This window comes from Brachycentrus maculatus, unplaced genomic scaffold (assembly GCF_059751285.1).
Source record: "Brachycentrus maculatus isolate JH-2025_06_01 unplaced genomic scaffold, ASM5975128v1 h1tg000258l, whole genome shotgun sequence".
Taxonomy (NCBI): Eukaryota; Metazoa; Arthropoda; class Insecta; order Trichoptera; family Brachycentridae; genus Brachycentrus; species Brachycentrus maculatus.
Genome location: NW_028281009.1, coordinates 1,492,524 through 1,514,393, shown reverse-complemented (window position 1 = coordinate 1,514,393; position 21,870 = coordinate 1,492,524). Strand labels below are relative to the sequence as shown.

Genomic DNA, 21,870 nt, shown 5'->3' with positions numbered 1-21,870 from the left:
AAAGGTGTGTTGAGATGGTTTAGACATGTGGAACTAATGAGTGAGGAAAGAATGGTAAAACAAATTTATGAGGCATTTATGGAAAAAGGAGCAGAGGAAGACCGAGAAAAACTATGCCAAATACTTGAAAGCGGTCAGGTTAGTAGTCGAAATAATCGGCGGGTATGTATGAGGAGATCCATGAACGTGGAAGAGGCGAAGAATGTTTGCAAAGACAGAGTGGTGTGACGTTCTATTCTCACTGCCTACACCTGCGGGGAAGTGGCGTGATGGTTAGTTAGTTAGTTTGTCAAAAAAACTGTAAATTAAAAAAAAAACGATTCTCTCGATTTTTGGCGTCATTTTACTCTGCCTTTTCGGTTGATTCTATTACTATAGGTGTATGCCTTGGAGGCACCATTATTGAATTTTTTTATACCAAACTGATATTGACCATTCCAAAATTCTCAAAACTATGTCATTCTTTTCACTCGGATGAAAATTGTTTTATAAATAAGTTTGTAGGAGTGTACAACTGACATAATCGCCGTCTGCCTGCTTGGCCAAACTTTTGACTGCGTTCGACATTCGATTTTGACGTAGGTACTTTGATCGTATGTAGTTTTCGAACATAAGTCATGCATCTGTCAATGTCAGTTTTGCGTGCCTTTAGAGTTCACGGCGGTTTGTTTTGTTTATAATAATATTTACAATGTAAGTCGAATTGTATTTTTTTATATTTATTTCGCACTAAGTCAAACCATCTTTATAGTTTTTTTTACTCGTAATGAACTTATTATGTAGCGTAGCTGATTATCGAAAAAGAGGTTATATTTTTTGTATTTAAATCAACCTGCACCTAAATTTGTATCAAGCCGATTTAATTATAAATTGACGTTACGAACGACGGTCAACAGTTATTGGACTGAATGTGCTAATAATATTATTATAAAATACAATTTTCTGCACTGTGAAACAAGTAGTGACCCTAAATTTCTTTTCAGATTGAATAAAAAATGGCTCAATACTATGGTCTCGCTTGGGACAATTTTGAGAGTAATGTTTGTTCTAAGTTTGCCGATTTACAACAGGTACAATTTAATATATATTACTTGATGATAAAATATTTTTTACGACTTGTAATTAATGGGTAAATTAAAATGGTTTGTTTGTTATGATCTCAGAACGGAGAGTTTGTGGACCTGACGTTAGCCGCCGACGGTCACCTGGTGCGGGTGCATCAGCTGATCCTGGGAATAGCCAGTCCTTACATCAAGGAACTCATACGCTCTGCACCCTGTAAACATCCTGTTATATTCTTCAATGTAAGAAAGCTTTATAGCCAAACTATTTACTCCATAAGAAATTAAAATCATTTCATTAATTTGTTAGTCACTTTGTGATAATATCTATCCATTTTTTACTTATGTTTTACTTATCATATTATTAGTATGTGAGGTCCAAATCCTGGATTATAATCACACACATCGCTCACTCCTTTCAAGAACGTCATAAATCAAAATTCGTCAATTTTGAGTTACGCATGTTTTCGGAAAGCCTGGAAAATTGACTATATCCCAGCAAAAGCGGCATATAGTACATTTATATAGTATATTGTATAGTACATGCTCGCCGCGAGCGATGTTACGATGTTTTGTTACGACGAAATGCTCCGGTCAGGCAAGAAAAGTTTTGTAAAGTTATTTAAACAAAAACATGTATTAATCGCATCTGTGCCATTCTCTTTCTAGTGACCTATCTTTGTGCATGTACAATTCATATTATCTATGATTTATTATGTAAAAATTGTCCACCTGCTTCATACACAAGGTTTATATCATTATAACATACGTATACAATATTATACATATATTTTTAATACTGATACTTTTTTTTTTTTCTAGAATATATCATTCTCGACACTCAGCCACATCTTGCAGTATGTATACACGGGGGAAGTGGCCGTGGATGAGGAGCAGATAACCGCTTTCTTCCAAGCAGCTAAAGCATTGCAAATCCAAGGCTTGGAAAGCTCGGTAATAGTATAATTCTTTATTTGACAATAGCAAAATATCTCATTAATGAAGTATTTTGGATTTTATTAGCTTTATCAGTAAAATGGCCATCCTTCACCTTGGTTTTATTTATTAGACATTTAAAATGTAATGATTTACCGAGAAGTGGAATAAACTAATTTCAAAAATATATTTTGTTGTACATATTCTTACTTAAATAAGAAACACAATAAAGTGTATTTATGGAATTTTTTTGCTTGATTGTAAATTTGTGTTTTTTCTCTCTTGAGGTGGAATTTACCACTTTACGGATTAAGCTTATGATATATTTCTAAAATTTGTGTTTCTCAGATACTATTTATTACCTTAAGTATCGTGGGTCTAATTAACCCAAAAAAGTCTTCATTCTATTAATAAAAATATTAAAAGAAATAACCAGAATAAAAATTTGTTTACATTTTTAAAATAAAAAAATCATTTTTATATGAGACATTTTATGTCTACACATCAATTAATCTAGAAAAATCATGAACTTCATTAAGTAAAACAAGTAATCTGTATTCATTCATTTTAGAATCCAATATCGCATAACATTTCAATGATGCCTGCCTCTTTGGATCCCGGACTGGAGACAGTACAAATAGAAGTTATCAATGACAAGAATATTGGAACACATTATAAAAACGTGGCTGTCCCAGTTTCTGCAAAGAATATTAAAATATCCACCTTGGCTCCAAACATGCCCACAACTCCTCTGCCAACTTCGGACATTCTGACCGGGTAAAAATAAATCAAATCTAATCATTTGCTGTTAGAAAATAGCAATTTAAAAATGGCATTTTGAGATGAACATATTTGATGGTCAAATTATTTTATATTTAACTTAAGAATCTAAGTACTGAAACCTACACTCGTGAAATTTTAAAAGTAGTACCCATATAATTGTCTTTCCATTTCAAAAAGATTGGTATGTGCTTTGTTATTACATATGTGTTTTGAGATTATTTCATAATTTGTGTATTTTTTTAGAAAGGGTATTGATTTAAATAATGATATGGATATGAGTGAAATGAGTGAAATAGAAACATTAGATGAAGATTTCCTTGCTAACTCTCGGGTAACCGCACGGTGCAGTCGGAAGGGCTCTATGGAAGACTTTGAGCTTTCTGGACTAGTTCAGCCATCTCCCACTGCCTTCCCTTCTACCGGCAATGGTAACTTTTTCTTCTTCATCTTCAAACCCTTATCTGTACCCGATGGTGCATAGGGCACTGCATCATATAAACGCAGTGTTATCTTGATTATGGATACATGAAGGAAAGGTGATCAGCCCTCCGCTTCAGGTAGCCAGTCCAGGGTAATATTGAATAAATATTACCATGTATGTAATAAGTATACCATGTAGCGTTTATGGTGCTATGCACTTGATAATTCTAAAAATATTATTATTTTTTTTTTTTGTTAAAAAAGTTCTCATAGAAATGTGCAAAAATCAAAAAGATTTTGCTTTTTAAAGTAAAAAAAAATAACTTATAACGATCGAATAATAACTACATATTCTTTATAATTTCTTCAAATTTCAATCAAGAAATATGTAAGACATAAAAGCAAACGCTTTGTATGGTTTATCGCATGTGTATGAACTTATTGTTATCTTCTATTTACAGAATTACAATACACAGTTTCCATAAGAGGGTCACTACAGTTAATTCTCAACCGGTATATCTACAACCTATTCAGTAAAAGTGGAGGTGGGAAGGTGCGACGGTGGCGCTGTGTTGACTATAAAGTGCAAAGATGTCCCGCATGTACTGTTTCCAGTGGAGATATGGTTATTAAAAGGTCCTTTAATTTTTATTTTTTATCCCTTATCCGCACCCAATGGTGCATAGGGCACTGCATCGTAGCAACGCAGTGTTGACTTGATCGTTAATTACATGAAGGCAAGGTGATCAGCCCTCCGCTTCAGGTACCAGTCCAGGGTAATATTAAATAAATGTTAGAGTGAAAAAATCACTTTTATTTATTTAACCCTACTGGGGTCTTATAATTATCGAACCCGGGACCTCCAGTACGGCAGCCGAGCGTGCTGACCATTACACTACAGAGGCTGACCTTTAATTTTACTGTTCTTTCTTTGAATCAGTTATGTTCTTTTTTCATTGTTTTTTATGTAAAGTATATATACAGGTATGCAGTGGCGTGCACAGATAATTGATTAGGGTAAGCAGTAGAGGTAGTTAGTAAGGTAAGCCGGTACTACTTGCTAGGGTAGGCAGTAGAGGTAGGTAGTAAGGTAAGCTAGGTACTACTTAGTAAAGTTGGCTAGGTACTGGTTGCGTTTTTACATCGTCGTCACACGGGTAAGTTAGGATAGGCACTGCTATTCTGCCTATATGGAATGCACGCCCCTGCAGGTATGCCATATGAAACTTAGAGGCTTGCATGCTTGACCTCAAGGTTTGGAATAAAGATAAATAAAGTAAATATGTTATGGATCATTTGTTTGCATTTATATTGCAATTTCTAGAGTAAATTCCAAATTTGGTAAAAAATAGAAGAATGTATAGTGATTCTCTCAAGAAAAATGAATGAGTTTTAAAATACAATTTTAAATTCAATAAGATACAAATTTAAATTCAATTTGAATTAAATTTTTCACTACAAGGCATTTAGGTCTCAAGTTACGTTCTTTTAAAATGAACAGAATTTATTACATATACATACTTTGAACAATTATTCTTAAATTTTAAAAACTATTTCCAAGTATAAATAATTAAAAAATTCTAGTTTTTTACCAAAAGTGGATACACCATTTTATAGTTTTTCAATAGAGTGATGCAAAACTATTTTAAAATGAATTAATGTTATTACTAGACTTGTATTATCTATGCACATACTATATAATACTTTTCTATTTATTTCAGGATAAATATGCACAATCATCCGTACCACGACAATAAAATATTAGCTAAAATAAGAAAAAAAGCTGTTTTCTCCGCTATCAAGTCTATATCCAACAATTCTGAACCAATAGCATAACAAACCTTAGGAGATTAATATTTTCTAATAGAAGAATTATCTTTAAATACGTGCATACATGTACAATTTCTGTTCCCCCTGGCAGTTCAATTGAATGCAAAGCACTTTTTTAGTGCTCTGTTACCATATTAGCCGCCACCACAACTAAAAACATAGCATGGTAGAATTATTCTGAACTTATTGTAAATCATGCGGTCCTTTAAAGATTTATGAAATATGGGAACATTTTCAATCCCTTTTTTTTAAATAAAATTATTTTTTTCCACCAGTTAAATTTATCACAAACAGTTATTTTAGTCTTGCGGCTGTCTTTATTTACTTTTTATTTATTAATTTGTATATCTCCTTCTTTTAACCCTTATCCACACGCAAAGGTGCATAGGGCACTGCATCGTATCGACACAGTGTTATCTTGATTGTTACTTACATGAAGGCAAGGTCACTCCCGCGCTTCAGGGACCAGTCCAGGGTAATATTGAATAAATATTAGAGTGAAAAATCACATCTATTTATTTTGACCCCCCTGGGAAACGAACCCGGGACCTCTAGCACGGTAGCTAAACGCGCTAACCATTACACCCCGGAGGCGGACGATTAATATGTACATTTTTTTCAGTATTCTAATTTATTTAAACATTTTCTAATTTTTCATTCGCTATCGCTATACCATTAAGTAACTGTAATTCTCAATTTTTCTACCATTGTCAGATATTTTTTATATTTTTTCTAATTTAGATCAGGTTTTTTTTGTAGTTTTGAATGCTTTTTGTTTTCATATGTATTTATAAATATATCTAAAAATTATATAATACGTATTTAGGAATATGTAAAATATTTTTTTAGACATCCAAGGAGAAATAAATTTTTATGTTATTAAGTGTATTTCAGTAAAAGCAAAATTTCTCTTCTGAGATAATAAATTTTATCTTATTTTTTATCAACTTTGTTTATCTACAACTCGGTTACTGTCAACCTATGTAAAGAATTTACTATATTTTACAATGTATACATGTAATACATACTAAAAGTTTGTTGACTAAAAAATAAATAAATATTTTTAAAAGTATTAATTTTTGTGTTCATTTATTTTTGTATTGTTGTCAATGCCCTTTAAATGCCATTAAACTTTAATTTTTCATTATTTTGTAGGACAAACATAAATAAAACTCCTTTGGTTATTTTATTTGAGAATTTTACAGAACAGTTATATCAATCAAGTCATTCACTTATGCACACAAAATAAGTACTTGTACTATTTCAGTTATGAAATGCTACATTTGTAAATTTGTGAAAATACCTGGAAGAGGGATGGGAGCACGGGAGGGGGGAAAAGGGGAAAAGGGAAAGATCACTCAAGTCAAAGACAAATTGTATGAAACTAGTGACACACTAAGATATAAATGTCGAGTTATAACGTAGGCGATCTCAGCGCTGACAATGACAAGTAGAACAAATCAAAATCCCCATATTTATCGTTAACCCATTTATATGAACGGTAAATATGGGAATGTTGTCCAGAGTTTTTTCTATTTGATATTACCACAATGTGACTGCCGAATCAATTAATGATATTCATTAATTTGAGTTATACAGATAACTTCATCCATTTTATCAGACTGTGGTGAGCCTAGCCAACACAAATCTACACACCTATGTAGATTAGTGCTGCTTAACTACGGCTTATGCAACACCACTTATCATCTCCCTTTTTAGGCTCCAACTTTATAATTTTTGAAGCCTTTACCTTTTGTAAATATATTCTCTATGATGAAATTCACCGTAATTTCATATATTTCTTGAGTGAAAAATTATATAATAAAAATATTCCGCCAACAGCTTTATTCGGAAATTTAGGTATATAATTTTTCACACACTGCACACTAACGGACACAGTAAAAAAATGTTTTTTTTCCATTGGCAATAATAAAAGATTACTGAATTTCAATACTCAATCTATGATTACTTTCTGTCAAAAAGTTATGTCCGTACAGTTATAACCTATGAAACTGTCATCAGTATTATTTAATGTTGTGAAATAAAATATTACATTATGTTAAGGAGTATTTTGAAAACGTTGAATGCTCAACCTCTTCGCGGGTCCGTGGTTAGTACCAGATGTTACACTGTAATGCCTCCAAAGAGGGCCGAAGCCGGTACCAAACGTGCAGCGGTAACATGGAAAAGTGTTGGAATAACAGCGGCGATTGGTGGAGGTTTGATGGCTTTCATGTTTTATGTCAAGAAAGAAAAAGATTTAGCAATGGACAAGGAACGTAAGCGTCAGCTCGGCAAAGCATCGATAGGTGGTCAATTCGAACTCGTAGATAGTGAGGTAAATTATTGTTTCAAATCTGAAAATAATTATGATTGATTTCTGAACTCTTTTTAATATGATAAATTCGGCTGTCCAAAATCAAAACACAGTAAGGGACACGAGACAAATTGTACAGGAGAGCCAAAAAACATGTTCATCACTTTAAGAGCGTGCCTTAAGAAAACTATTAGAGTGAGCTAAATGAAAATTAGCTCAAAAGATGCGGTATATCATCAGATTTAATATAAACATATTCTTTAATCTTTATAATTGAACATTAGGCAACGATTACTGCAGTTTTATTTGTTTTGTTAGGTTGAAATAGGGTAATTTTATTACATTGACAATTTTAAAACACAGAGACAGACACTATGTTTTAATTTTGGCGATGCGACTTATTAGGTTATTAAATTTTATTTAAGTAGACTTTTGATTACCAAAGTGTACTTACTGCGTTTTTTTAGAATTGCTATCTAAGGATTTAGCTGTATTTTAAATAATTTTTCTTCAGCAGGTTATGGTGGTACGTCTACTTAGTCAAAAAAATGCAACAGCAAAAACAGTTTTTAAAAAAAAATGTCCCTCACTGTGTTTTAAGTTTGGACAGCTAAATTACTCTTATGTTAAAAAATAATTTTGAATACATTGATTTGAGATACCTATATATCAAGGCTTATTAATTTTTTTTTAAAGTAACTTTTAAAATTAATGTTTTCATTAGCAACTTGGGTATTGCTTTATTCAACATTAATATTTACTTATTTATCACTGATGCGTAACATGTTTTATGTTATTATTAGGGAAAACTTCGCACAAGTAAGGAGTTTTTAGGAAAATGGCTTCTCATTTATTTTGGATTCACCCATTGTCCCGATATATGCCCCGACGAATTGGAGAAAATGTCGACTGTTATCGATATTATAGGTAAATTATTTTATATTACATTTAACTATTACCTCATTCCTCTAGGGACTCATAAACCTTCATAGTAGCTTTGTACAATGGCTATGGGTTTTGGTATTGCAATACCAAAACCCAAAGCCATTGTTGCTATTCTCCTTTTCTTACTTACTGTTCCTCCTCCATTTCATTTCCCATATAACAAGCGTCATTTCTATTTCACTATCTAAAAATCAGCATCAGTTTTGACTATACGTCTTTTTGTCTAGATAATTTTTATTTTATTTATTCTAGATAAAGAACCATCTGTACCAAAAATTCAACCCCTGTTTATTTCTGTGGACCCCACGAGAGATTCGCCAGCCGTGGTTGGAAAGTAAGTACTTAACTTCATGCATAATAAAGCTCTCTTTTATGATTTTGGGATACCACATGGAAGACCGAGCTTTATTAGGCTGTTTAACACATTTTTGTCGACGGATGTGCGCTCTGATTAGTGCCAGGAGCGGGCGTTTTTTTAACATATTTTACAAAAATTATACATTTGTTTGTAAATCGTCATATCTTCGAAAATATTTGATATTTTAGTATGAAGCTTTCCGACATGACATTTACAACATTTGTTTGATAATCAACACACTAAGGAAGGGAAAGGTATTTCTATCCGTTCGGTCGAATAATGCTTAAGGACGGGAAGTGTATTTATGCCTTCTGCGCCGGCCTTATTTGAAAAACAGAAAATAAAGAATTATTTAATGTTTTTATATGAATATTATGTACCTATCTCTTCGTTAAGGTCTAAACTATATGTACACAATTATCAAATCCCGTAGCAGTCCGCAGGGGTAAAAAAACATCCATCCGAAATGTGTTACTGTTAAATTTTATGTATCTTTTTAACTATAGACAAACAAATTTTGTACCATCTACATATGATCCCATTTAAAAAAAATCAAAATTAGAATCTGCTAGCTTGATAGTGGAACATGCAAAATAGTTCTTTTATGCATATATTTAACATGTTTTGCAGATATGTGAAAGAATTCTCCAGTAGACTATTAGGATTAACGGGAACAGTTGAGCAGGTTGAAAGAGCCTGTAAAGCTTACCGCGTATACTTCAGCGCTGGACCTAAGGATTCTGATGCCGATTACATTGTGAGTGCTGTCTCTTTTTTTTTTAATTCTTCAATGGTATAATAATTAATAATTAATGATTCTTAAAGGTGGGGACTGACCGGAGCATTTCGTCGCAACGTAACATTCACGGCGAGCATCCGACTTTGGATGGAGCACTCAGAATGCTGTACTAACTACACGAATGCTCGCATTGTAATGTGTTACGTAACGACAAAATGACTCCGGTCAGTCCCCACCTTTAAAGTTTGTAAGAAATTCAACATACTATGTTATGTCTGATGATTTTCTTTCTTTTCTTTAAGACTTAAAGTGAAAATTTCTTAGGAATCACGAAATTTGACATTTTGGATTTACAATTCTTTACCTCGCACTTCTGTATTTGCCGTAGCTTCTCAATTTTACATTTCTTTAACTCAATAGTGGATTCAGACAGGACTACATTGCAAATTCCTTGATGTGTTTGGTCCTAAGTAAATTGCAATGAAGAATGTGCAATGTGCAAACCCATCTGAACTTGTGCCCTCATTGCCTGCCATAAATTTTGTCTCTTTTTTTACTTTAGGTTTATCAAATGGCAGAAACATGGGTTGTCCTAGTAAAATAGTTTTTAAACATCTATGCAATTAAGATAAAAATATACATATGTTATGCGATATTTCATATAGTCCCTTGCCATACAATGCGTGTCTAAGTTGATCAAATGTTTTTAATGACTGGGAAATTTTAGGTTGACCACACTATCATCATGTACTTGGTGAATCCCGATGGAGAGTTTGTGGATTATTACGGACAAACCAAAGCAGCTCAAGAGATGTCCAGTTCCATTCTAGTCAATATTGCAAAGTACGAAAAGCTGAACAACAAAAGTTGGTTTTAATTAATCACATGTGACATTCTAAATTTTATTATATTCTTCTACTTATAGTATGTATGTCATTAAGTTAATATTCGTTTTTTAGTATTGTGTAAATGACTCATAATATCATAGCCAGAAGGATCTAATTCAACTGATGAACACCCAGTTTTCATTGTTAATCAATTTATAGTAAAAAACCTACTGCTTATAAAAATAAAGGTCTTTATTTCAGTATAATGATGATTACTATCTGACCATTTTGACAGCTTATAATTTGGAGCATTGCAAAGTTATATTTTCATTCATATTTCTTTTACCATAAAATGCTTGCTTAGTATTTTTTTACTATTTTTTTATAAATGATCACTAAGAGTTTTTGGTTAAAAAAATATTTATGAAAACATCCTGCGAGAAATAAGTCAATATTTCAAGAAAATCTTTATCAACTCTTACTTTAAACTGGAACTTTTTTCAATCACATAAGGAATATGTTATTCTCCTCGAATTCCAGGCATTCTAGAAAATCAAATCAATGTCTTTCTGTTGACCATATAAATGAAGTAATTTTTGTGAATTATGCAAGAAATGTTGCCTATATTATAGTCATTTCGTTTTGTCTGTGTAGGTACCACTGTATTATTTTTGTATGAAAACTGTTATTTAAAAAAATAAATAGAAAATGTATGTAGAATTTTATTTTTATGTTTGAGTTATTATCCTGTAAATTAATATGCCTCCTGCAAACTCTTTAACCCTTACAGATATTCGACATAAATTTTTTCCTTGTATGGTGAATGTCATTCGACCTTGTTTTCATCATTAGTATTACATATTATGTTAATATGCAAGCTTTTATTTTTTTCTCTCGTATATATACATGTACAACAGTATGTGGAGCAGAGCACAAATGAATTTTTGCCCATTGGAATGTGTAATATTATTTTATCAACCAGCATTCCTTAATGAGAGATATGAATTTCACCACTATAGCAGTCAAATCCACAAATAAACAGTGTAAAAAATATATAGAGAAAAAGCAGTGAGTAGTATGAAATATTTTTATTTATTCTTGTAAAAATACAGTGATATGGTTTTTTATAGGAAAAAGGGTTTTAAAATAAAATAAAATCGTAATGAAAATCTCAATGTCTATAAATGAAATTTACTTTCCAAACCTTTATTAGTTAACCCTTCAATAACTAAACTTTGGTTTTCTACGAGGAAGATACTTCTTATAACCTGAGATAATTTGTAAAACCTTAGAAATAGTGTATAAAAATATATACAATAATATTTACATCGAGTCAAGTCGTATTGCAGTTGCAAAAACATATTAATGGTGACTACAGATCAATAAATAAATAAAATTTAAAAAAACAATAAAATCAAGCACTTTCGAAAGTAAATTTCTTTGGTAAATGCAATATAAAGAATATTTTTTCATTTGTAGCTTAAAAATACATTTAACAGTATTTTAATACTTTCAAACTAAAATCAGAAAAATAAGATAAAATAAATTGAAATAAATACATTTAAAAATAATAATGCTGTGTATGTATGTGATTTAAAAAATCAATACATGCTTTAGAATTCCTACTACATAATTATAATTATAAGTCTTTAAAATATTAACAATGTTAATTATTTAAAATGATTATTGCTTATGTATTACAAAAAGTGATTAGTTTAATCAGATGTAATTTCGCTAATTGCTTCTTGTCCAGGTATGATATGTCCCGACGTGAATCTCAATAAAGTGGGGTCGATCTTGAAGAGCTTTTCTTGCGATACGTGAGTATTGGTAATAATAGTTTCGATGTTGCCGCTAGAGTCAGCTGTCAAAGTCATCATCTTCATGTCGTTTGCGGTTTGCTGTCGCAAGATGCTGAGCTCTCCGTTAGTGCTCGCCACGGCCACAAAGTTCAACATATTGCTGGATAGGGTCAGAGAACTCTCCACGTTCACAACTTGCGGATCCTGGAGAGCGATATCTGCATTTTCCATTTTGATTTCATCCGTAGCGAGGGGGTCCATGCTTTTAGTTTTGGAGGTTTTGGATTTCTTCAGGAGTTTCTTGAGCTCGGGGGCTTCAGTTTGGGTCATGTTGGTGACAGAGGCTATATCCGTGATATTGTGGGATTTTGCAAGATGTTTCTTGAGATAGCTGGAAGTGGCGCAACCTTTCTGACAGATGATACAGGTGAACGGTCGCTCTCCTGAAGACAAAATAGAGAAACAAATCACTAAAAATCATAACATGCATTCTTCCAGTTTCTAATGAATGTCTTACGCATTCACTACTTGCAGGGTTGCTGAACCTGAAGAATATTTGTGGGGTAATTATTATTAATACTGTCCACCTCCGTAGTGTAATGGTCAGCACGCTCGGCTACCATTCTGGAGGTCCCAAATTGATACCCAGGGGAGGTCAAATAGATATAAGTGATTTTTTCACTCTAATATTTATTCAATATTACCCTGGACTGGTACCGAATCTGCCTGCCTGGTCTGCCTCTGTGATGCTTAGTTACCATGCCTGAGGACCCGAGATCAATTCCCAAGGGGTCAAAAATAAATATTAGTGATTTTACGCTACAACATTTATTCCATATTACTCCGGACTGGTCCCTGAAGCACAGGAGTGATCACCTTGCTTTCATATAAGTATCAATCAAGATAACACTGCGTCAATACGATGCAGTTCCCTATGCACCATTGGTTGTGGATAAGGGCTAAAAGAAGAAGGCACTTGTAGCGGAGGGCTGATTACCTTTCCTTCATGTGGTAACAATCGAGATAGCACTGCGGGTGCGTATAAGGGTTTGAAGAAGAAGAATAGAACCGAGTAAGTACCGGTGTGTATCCTGGTGTGCTGCTGCAGCTGGCCGGGAGTGGTGAAGGCCTTGTGACACACAGAGCACACGAAAGGCTTCTCTCCCGTATGGGTCCTCATGTGGGCCGTCATGTCGTGCCGAGCAAATCTTTAAAAATTTAACTTTTTTAGAAACACTTAAGGAATAAAATCCATGATGTAATTTTTATTGTCCGCCTCTGTGGTGTATTGGTCAGCACGCTTGGCTACCATACTGGAGGTCCCGGGTTTGATTCCCAGGAGCGGGGATCAAATACAGTGGAAACTCTCACAACGAGCACCTCTTATAACAAGTAATTCGCATAATGACCAAATTAAAAAAAAGCACATTTCGCATAACAAGATACAGAGAAAGTCCCTTTTTCACAATATTCACTTGTGAGCCGGAACTTCCGCGCCAGTCAAAACACAAAATGTTTCGCTTAACGAGTAAGATTCTGGAACGAATTATGCTCGTTATGAGAGGTTCCACTGTAAATACAAGTGATTTTTCACTCTCATGTTTATTCAATATTACCCTGGACTGGTACCTGAAGCGGAGGGCTGAACATCTTTCTTTCAAGTGTTAACGATCAATATAACACTGCGTTCATATGATGCATTGCCCTGTGCACCATCGGGTGTGGATAGGGTTTGAATATATATTTTTTTTACATGCATGTCCAAACTTTTCACACAATTTTTTTTTCTGCCTAAAGATGTTTCCAATATAATGTAACCTAATGTTATGTATACCAAAAAATAGTATTTATATGTATATAAAAAAAAAAACAACAATTTTTTCTTCTTCGAAATAATTTATATTTTGTTCATTACAGCAATCAAAATTTCTACTGATGGCATAAATTTCTTCACAGTGAGTCAGAAACATGTTCAACAAACTTTAAACCGTCAACATAAATATGATTCCATAAAAAAGTTATATTTGATTAGCTTAAGTATGTAAGTTTTCATAACATAATGAAGGGGATACATATAATTAAGATGAATGCAGCGTACCTCCTATCGCAGATGTTGCAAGTGTAGGGCTTCTCCCCAGTGTGAATACGTTTGTGCGCCGTGAGAGCCGAGGAACTAGCAAACTTCTTGGTGCACTTGTCGCAGTGGTAAGGCTTCTCATCTACAAACAAGATGCAGTAGGTTTAACTCCATCTACCTTAGTGATACTTTAACAAATAAATGTCGAGTATAACAACTTTTAAGGCCGAGCATTCATTAAGTCGCAACTTTATTTTCTCTAAATGCAGGTAACATTTTACGTAAATGATTTTTTTCTTAAAACGTCATTTTTGCATTAAAAAAATAGGTTTTTCTTCAAAATAATTACAAAGTTTTGAAAATAAAATAGGTATTGAAAGGTTAGGATTTGAAATAAAATATATCAAAATATTTTTTCCATACATATTCTAAAAAAATATCAAGTATCCAATTTTTTTTAATTGAGCGTGAGCAAACGGACACCTTGAGCGAGGCTGAACGCATTTTGATTTTAATGCTTGAGACAAGCTTGAGATCTGTGCCTTAATATCAAGTATCATCGTGTGAGTAAATAAAGGTTGTATGGATTTCATATAATTTCTCCATAGTATAAACTGCAAACCTAGTTGGAAAATCTCCATTTTACAGATTTTGATGGCAGGCATAGTTGTATAGATTTCATACAATTTCTCCATAGTATAAACCGCAAACCTAGTTGGAAAATCTCCATTTTAAAGATTAAGATGGCAAGCATAGTTGGGCTTGACTTCAAAACTGGCATCGCAAGTTCAATTCCCGCCAATTGCAAAATTAATTCGAGAAATATTTATTTTCAATCGGTCTGGGTGTTTGTGATGTATCTTTTACCTCTACCTTCCCTATCCTTACTCTCCTACCAGCAGACAAGCCACTAAAATAGGACTTTGCGGGAAGATATTCGAGAAATCTGATTTTGTAAAATAGATCTGGATTAGTACATTCCTTGCTCCGTAAATAGAAGGGTCTAAGTGTACTCACGCGTGTGCGTTCGCATGTGAAGAGACAAGTTGGAGGACTGCACGAAGGCATTCCCGCACACCGTGCAGATGTAAGGCTTCTCCCCAGTGTGGGTGCGGATGTGGGTGGTCAGAGTGGACTCGTGCTTGAATCTAAATCCAAAATCACCTTATTATGTTTTTAATGAAATATTTTTGTTTTACAACAAAATATGAATTGCTTCAGCGCGAGGGGTTATGATGTTCATCGCTTGTTTGCTTAACACATTAACTACCAAACGCTGACTAGTCGGCTTTTTGCTGCCAACCGTAAACGACCAAACACCCATTAGTGGTTTTTCTACTCTGCGTACTGAAAATAATTACATATAATACGTGTACAACATTATATTGATTTTAAATTTGAACTATTCATATAAAAAAGATATTTAGCAGGAACTAAAACTTTAAAAAATAAATATGCCTTATTATTTGTCATAAATTTATACGTTGAAGACAAAAAATTTTCACTTGAAATTAAAAGCAAAAAATGACATATTTTGATTCATTCCAGATACATTTTGTACTTATCAAAAATACTGATAACATTTACAATTTTGACAAATAAAAGTGCATATTTATTTTTAAAATTTTTAGTTTCTAGTAAACATCCTGTTTAAGCGAATAGTTCAAATTTGAAATCGATAAAGTGATATACATAATTGTGAGATTTTTTTTCCAGTACGTAAAACCGACTAATCGGTGTTTGGTCGTTTACGGTGGGCAGCGAAAAGCCGGCTAGTCGGCTTTTGGTAGTTAATATAATAAAAATAATAATAATCAATAACGATTGGTACAAAAATTATGAATGTATTTGTTAATTGCTTGTATTTTTAGCTATTAGTACAAATTTGCTTGGTTTTGAAGTTAAGTCTTTCAAAATTTTGTTGGTAAATATAGTGCTAAGTTAGTAGTGATGAATTAGTCACCTCTTGTCACACATGGTGCAGGCGTAGGGCTTCTCGTCGCTGTGGATCTTCATGTGGGAGTTGAGGAGCCGGGAATCGATGAAGGCCTTCCCGCACTCGGAGCACACCCACGGCCGCTCTCCCGTGTGCTTCCGCTCGTGGATGTTCAGGGAGTGCCGGTCGAAGAAACTGAAAAATCATTCCTTTATCATTACATGTAATAGGAAATTAGGCATTGAAAAAAAATTACAATCGTAAATTAGTATTCTATTCAACCTTCTTTATAACACTGGCTGTCAATGATTTTTCTGTTATTTATGGGTTTCATTTCAATGCAATATTTTGATAGATGGTAAAATAAAAGCATTCTATTAAAAAATAATAAATGAAATAAAAAAAAAATACATTTGTCGTTTACGGTTGGCAGCGATAAGCTGACTAGTTGGTTTTTGGTAGTTAATGTGTTTTAAGATGAGGGTCGGGGCATCCACAGAACTTATGACAGTCATTGACTGATTTAAGTGACAATTTTTTTAATCATCAATTAAATCTAGATAATAAAAATAACTCATAAGTGGAATACAATGTTAAAAAAATATAGTTTGCAAAATATAATTTACTAGTTCAGCGCCATCAACTAGTTGAATCCGAGCTAAAAACACGCACCCTACTGAAGCTTTGCTTCATAGATGGACTATTCAATTGCATCCGTTGTTCATCGAGACAATGGGCATGTACATGCAATAAAGGGTTGAACGATTGACTCACGACTTGCCACACTGGCTGCAGATGTACTTGCGTTCGCGGGTCTCGCCCGTGTGGCGCCGGAAGTGGCGCGTGAGAGAGCCCATCTCGGGGAAGCCCTTCTGGCAGATGCGGCACTTGTGTGGTTTGTCTTCCAGGTGTGTACGCACGTGGCGCTTCAGCTGCACGGTGGCTGCAAGCAGACAAATATCAATATTTTTGACATCTCAACACAGATGAAGAAGAATATGGAATTCTGGCCATTTACAGGGCTTACGACCTTCATAGGCTGGTTGATTGTGTGATACTTAACACATGCGTAACATTCACCAATTCTACCCATGATTGAGAACCACACTACTCAAAAGTTTAAAGATTTTTTTGGTCATCTACTATGTATTGACAAGCTGTTTTTTTCATTTGTTTGTTGGCCTCAAAAGTTCTTACACCAGACCTAGTTTTCTCTACAAACTTCCCTGCTTGTTAAAATGCAGATTCAAAGCAATAATAACTGCAAAGAAATTGCCAAACATAGGCCACAGCCGACTATCTTATATTTAAGCTTTGCACGTCATAAATCGAGGAAAATATAGCTACAACTCACATATAAAAAAGGCACTAAATTGAATCAAATGTGATAATCATGAGAAAAAATTGGATGAATCGCCACATTTTATAAGAAAACTTGAATACTTTACGGGATTGACAACCTTCCAAATGTTTTGGGCTACAATATGGACCCAAATATCGTTATTAACAGTTGGATTGGACTAATTAACATCACCGACTGAGAGATACTTCTCTTTAAACTGGCATTTTGATGCCTTGTTACGGAACAGTAATACGGAACAAGCTTTATATGAATATTTTGATGCAAGTACTAACTATGGAACTCCTTGCTGCAGTGTCGGCAGACACAACGGCCAGGCGCAGCAAGGTGCACTGACGAGTGGATGCGGAGGTCTCCTGCGCAACTGAAGGTCAGGTGGCAGTGCTGGCACGGCATGCGCGTGCCCGTTCCCTCCTCCTCCCCTGCAGCCCCCACCCCCGCCACTGCATGCTTGCGCAGATGGCGCTGCAAGTCCGCTGACTCCGTGAAGCCCTGTTACCAAATGAAACATTCGACAGTTGAATATAAATAGCTTCTTGGTCAAATGCAATGATCTATATGGCACCATATTAGAATAATGTGTTGTAATCTCTACCATAAATTTAGAAAAAGGTCTACATTATTATAAAAACTACATCAGTAGAAAGTAAACCTAAATGTGGGTACTCTACTTTGTGGAGGTACATGATTTGCATTCTGTTAAGAGCGAATTATCTACTCTGACAGTCACCGCACGGTAATTCCGCAACAATGTCTCTGATGGAAAATTTCAATTGCGTAGAGCAATTTATGCTCGCTCTTAAGTCGGTGTCCACCTTAGTATCAATGTTGACCAAACCACACATACGGAAACACAAATGTGTTACTTGTTTTATTATAACTGAAATTTATTAATTGTAACAAAAAACAAATGGTGAAAATTCCCTTAAAAATAAAATTTGGTTAATATTATTTATTTATTAGCTGATTGAAAAGAATCGCCTTACCTTACGGCAAATGTTACAATTGTACGGCTTCACTTCAAGATGAATTCTCTCATGACGGTCGAGTTTGCGTTTGTCTAAAAAAATATAAAATTTATTTTATTCCTTGAACCACCAAAAATTCAAATAGATATTGTAAAAATAATTACTTATAAATTTCTTTCCGCAAGAACGGCACTCGTAGTCCAATGCCTTAGATTTAGAATCATTTGGAGAAATGGGAGAACTGAAATGATAAAATATGTATATTTTAATATATCAAGGAAAATTATAAAATTGTTTGCGTTTATATAAATTTGTATGTATGTATGTATATTTAAAATATTTCAAGACTCTTGGAATTAAGAATATTTGAAAAATAAAATTAATCCATCTCTTCTTACATCATAAGACGTAATTCTTCTATCAATGTGTAAAACTACTTTCCTGGATAAAGTTCTTTACCATTACACTAATAATTTAACAAGATTGTATATAAAAAGTTATTCACTTTTTAGCAAGTTTTTGAGAATAAGTATGATGATTTACTACAATACTAACCCGTTATCAAAGTTATTTTCAATTGTTTCACTGAAATCTTCAGTTGTTTCTTCGTGCTTGTACTTTTTAGGTGTCTTTACACTTCTACTTCTTACACTCCTCTTGATTATATTACCCCCACGTTTTTTTTGACTAGTAGTTTTTATAACTACAAAAGTAAAAAATAATCAATGTAAAATACATTTATGGACAAACATACATATATAATAATGCATACTCTAAACTCGATGGAGATTAAATTTTGGAATTTCGCTTTTTATCAATAAAATGATGATTTAAATGACTTCTTAATAAGACTTCTTGTCTTATCTTTTATTTTACTTTTGCTAATTTTTGAGTTTATTATTTTAATTATAAAAGACAGAAATATTTTTATATCTGCAGATAAATGGAAAAATTTGTTACTGAATTCCTAAATCAATAAAGTAAAAGATGACAAAGGTAACTTACATTGTTTCTGTTTAGTCATCTTTTGTCTAAAATAGTGTTTGAATTTACTGTCTGGATTTATAACTATTGAAGGAATATTTACAATAGATAAATTTCTATTACAAACTATATTTTTACTAATGTTTCTGGACACGGTAATATTGTATCTAGGTTGGTCCTTATCAATATGTCTGGATGAGGGTGTTGGTGAAGAACTGTCTAGGTATTCATCCTCTAGATATTCATAGTCTACTGGTTCCTTCTTCCTATCTTCTATATTATATTCTATTTCCGATTCTTTATCATTCTTGTCTCTCGATTTTCCTTCTTCCCTTAAATAGAAAAATAAATTATTTCAGGGATCTTAAAATAACATGGAAATTTGCATTTAATGTAATTGGATCGACTTGTTGCCATAATTTATTTATTTAAATAGATTTCTAATTTTATGAGATATGATTCTTGATAATGATAGGTTACCAAAACAAAAATGTACCTGAAAGTAAGTTTGAAAGGTAAGATATCAAGATCAATGCCAAACAATTAATGGTTAATATTTATTTAAAAAATGAAAACCATAAATAACAGCAGAAAATAAAAGATTTCAAATATTGCTTACATTTTTTAATAATTTTGAATGTTTTGAATGCTTAACAAAGGGAATTTGTCCAGTGATCTTGCTACTTACATTTGGGACTGGCAAATCTACCAATAACAAGTCAATGGTTCAAAACAACTTTTAATTTTGTAAATTACATTTTTTTAAATACTATTTTTTTTAATTTTATTAATGGTGCAGCCTGTAAATAGATTTTTAATTTATGTTTGACTTAGTAAATACCAATATTTCTTAAAATCTATTATGACACATGTATCCTTTCCGCATCATTTTCAAACACTGTATAATTCATATATCACATACGGTGTTTGAAAATAATATGGAATGCATCGAAACACGTGTCACAATAGATTTTAAGATATAGTGGTATTTACTAAGTAAAACGTAAATTAAAAATGGATAGATTTTACCACAAAGTGACTGCCGAATAAATTAATGAAATTGTAAATAGATTGTTAGAGACTAACCGGTGCGATGTGGAGGTAGTTATCTCGGAGGAAGGTTCCTCCTTCATGCCTTGCAGGTGGCCTTGGGACAGCAAGCAGCGCAACATAGACTCGGAGCGTTCACACTGCTGCTTGAACGTGAAGCACTTCCCCACCAGCTCCACACACTCACTGCACATGATCTCCGGGAGACCGTCTCCAAAAGACAACTATTCGGAAATATGTTTTATTTTTATTTTATTTATTTATCAATGGCCTTTGTCCAATTTACAGAGAGATTAGAATGGGAGCAATACCGCTCCCCTTCAAGCACTGGATAAGTCTTCTAGAGGCTACTAGAGACCTTAGGAGACAGAAAAAAGGATTTGGAAGTGGGCAACATATTTTTATTCCTCTCTCTAGGAGATATTCTGATAAAGAGCAAGTACTACACAGGGGTGTCTATACTTGTGGCATTACAAATTTCCATGTGATTTTTTTATGGCAGCCATCTTTCAGGAGTTATCATCATGTATTTCTTAGAGCATTTTCAGACAAAACTGGGATTGAGATGGTCCAGATAATTGAGTTGAAAAAATCTATTTTAAAGGTAGAAGGTTACACGCTATAATTGCTATATAGTTTTACCATATAAATAGGTTTTATTTATACTAATTAAAGACGATTTATTATAAGGACAATTAAAAAATAATTGAATAAAGAACTCTCACATATTAATTACAGGCATAAAATCATTAAAATTACATAATGTTGTTCCAGTGTAAAAAATCATTATTAAATTAGCGTAACTATTCATCAAAAGTTGTACAATCTATTCATAATAATTATTTTATCTTGCTAAAATAAACAATTATTTGAAATAAAAAATGTACATAGAAAAGTACGTACGTAATAATTTGGTAAATAAAGTGTAGATAGAACCAACCTGCACCGCAGCGAAGGACGTCAACATTTCGGCTATAGTCTCTACTTCCAATGTCTCGTATAACGAGTGCATATTGGCTTTTTCAGACAAACAAGCTCGGCAAACTTTCGATACCGGGGTGGTGTCGATGGAGACGTATTTATCGAACTCCAGGGGCATTTGGATTTCAATTTCTTCAACCGGAATGGACGAAACATCGTTGTTATGATCCAAGTCTGACGTTTCGACTACGAGAATTCGATCTAACCGAGTTCCGTTTACGTTAATACTCCCAACAACCGCAGACTGAATTGATTCGCTTAAAGCGACATTAATATCATTTTCATCACTTTGTAAAATAATTTCACCCATGTTTATAAATCATGCAAAAACTAAAATCGAAAAAATATTCAGTAACGCCACGCTTACGCACTTACAAAGCTATAGCGAAAATAAAATGGCGATTTTGACAGATGAATTTATGTTGCTAGCATAAAAATATCGTTTTATTTTTATCGGGGCATGATGTAAAATATTATTTTACATCATGCCCCGATA

At 33.3% G+C, this 21,870-nt stretch overlaps 3 protein-coding genes across 3 annotated transcripts; 2 read left to right on the top strand and 1 right to left on the bottom strand.

Moving 5' to 3' along the window:
* The first annotated feature begins 617 nt into the window (after positions 1 to 617).
* On the top strand, positions 618 to 6,102 carry LOC148305980 (uncharacterized). Its single transcript, XM_088265895.1, has 8 exons — positions 618 to 693; positions 984 to 1,070; positions 1,164 to 1,304; positions 1,884 to 2,015; positions 2,569 to 2,774; positions 3,024 to 3,208; positions 3,662 to 3,836; positions 4,922 to 6,102. The coding sequence occupies exons 2-8, from the start codon at positions 996 to 998 to the stop codon at positions 5,034 to 5,036; spliced, it is 1,029 nt and encodes a 342-aa protein (XP_088122021.1). The 5' UTR covers positions 618 to 693; positions 984 to 995; the 3' UTR covers positions 5,037 to 6,102.
* A 900-nt stretch (positions 6,103 to 7,002) lies between these two features.
* On the top strand, positions 7,003 to 11,387 carry Scox (Synthesis of cytochrome c oxidase). Its single transcript, XM_088265898.1, has 5 exons — positions 7,003 to 7,368; positions 8,151 to 8,274; positions 8,545 to 8,626; positions 9,281 to 9,407; positions 10,117 to 11,387. Exons 1-5 carry the CDS (start codon positions 7,087 to 7,089, stop codon positions 10,264 to 10,266), a joined length of 765 nt encoding a protein of 254 aa, XP_088122024.1. The 5' UTR covers positions 7,003 to 7,086; the 3' UTR covers positions 10,267 to 11,387.
* On the bottom strand, positions 11,289 to 21,770 carry LOC148305978 (uncharacterized). Its single transcript, XM_088265870.1, has 13 exons — positions 21,334 to 21,770; positions 20,430 to 20,617; positions 19,365 to 19,675; positions 18,915 to 19,062; positions 18,524 to 18,600; positions 18,378 to 18,451; positions 17,667 to 17,883; positions 16,806 to 16,974; positions 16,059 to 16,226; positions 15,113 to 15,243; positions 14,117 to 14,237; positions 13,099 to 13,226; positions 11,289 to 12,461 (listed from the first exon to the last, which is right to left on the bottom strand). The coding sequence occupies exons 1-13, from the start codon at positions 21,682 to 21,684 to the stop codon at positions 11,932 to 11,934; spliced, it is 2,613 nt and encodes an 870-aa protein (XP_088121996.1). The 5' UTR covers positions 21,685 to 21,770; the 3' UTR covers positions 11,289 to 11,931.
* Between the last annotated feature and the right edge of the window lie 100 nt (positions 21,771 to 21,870).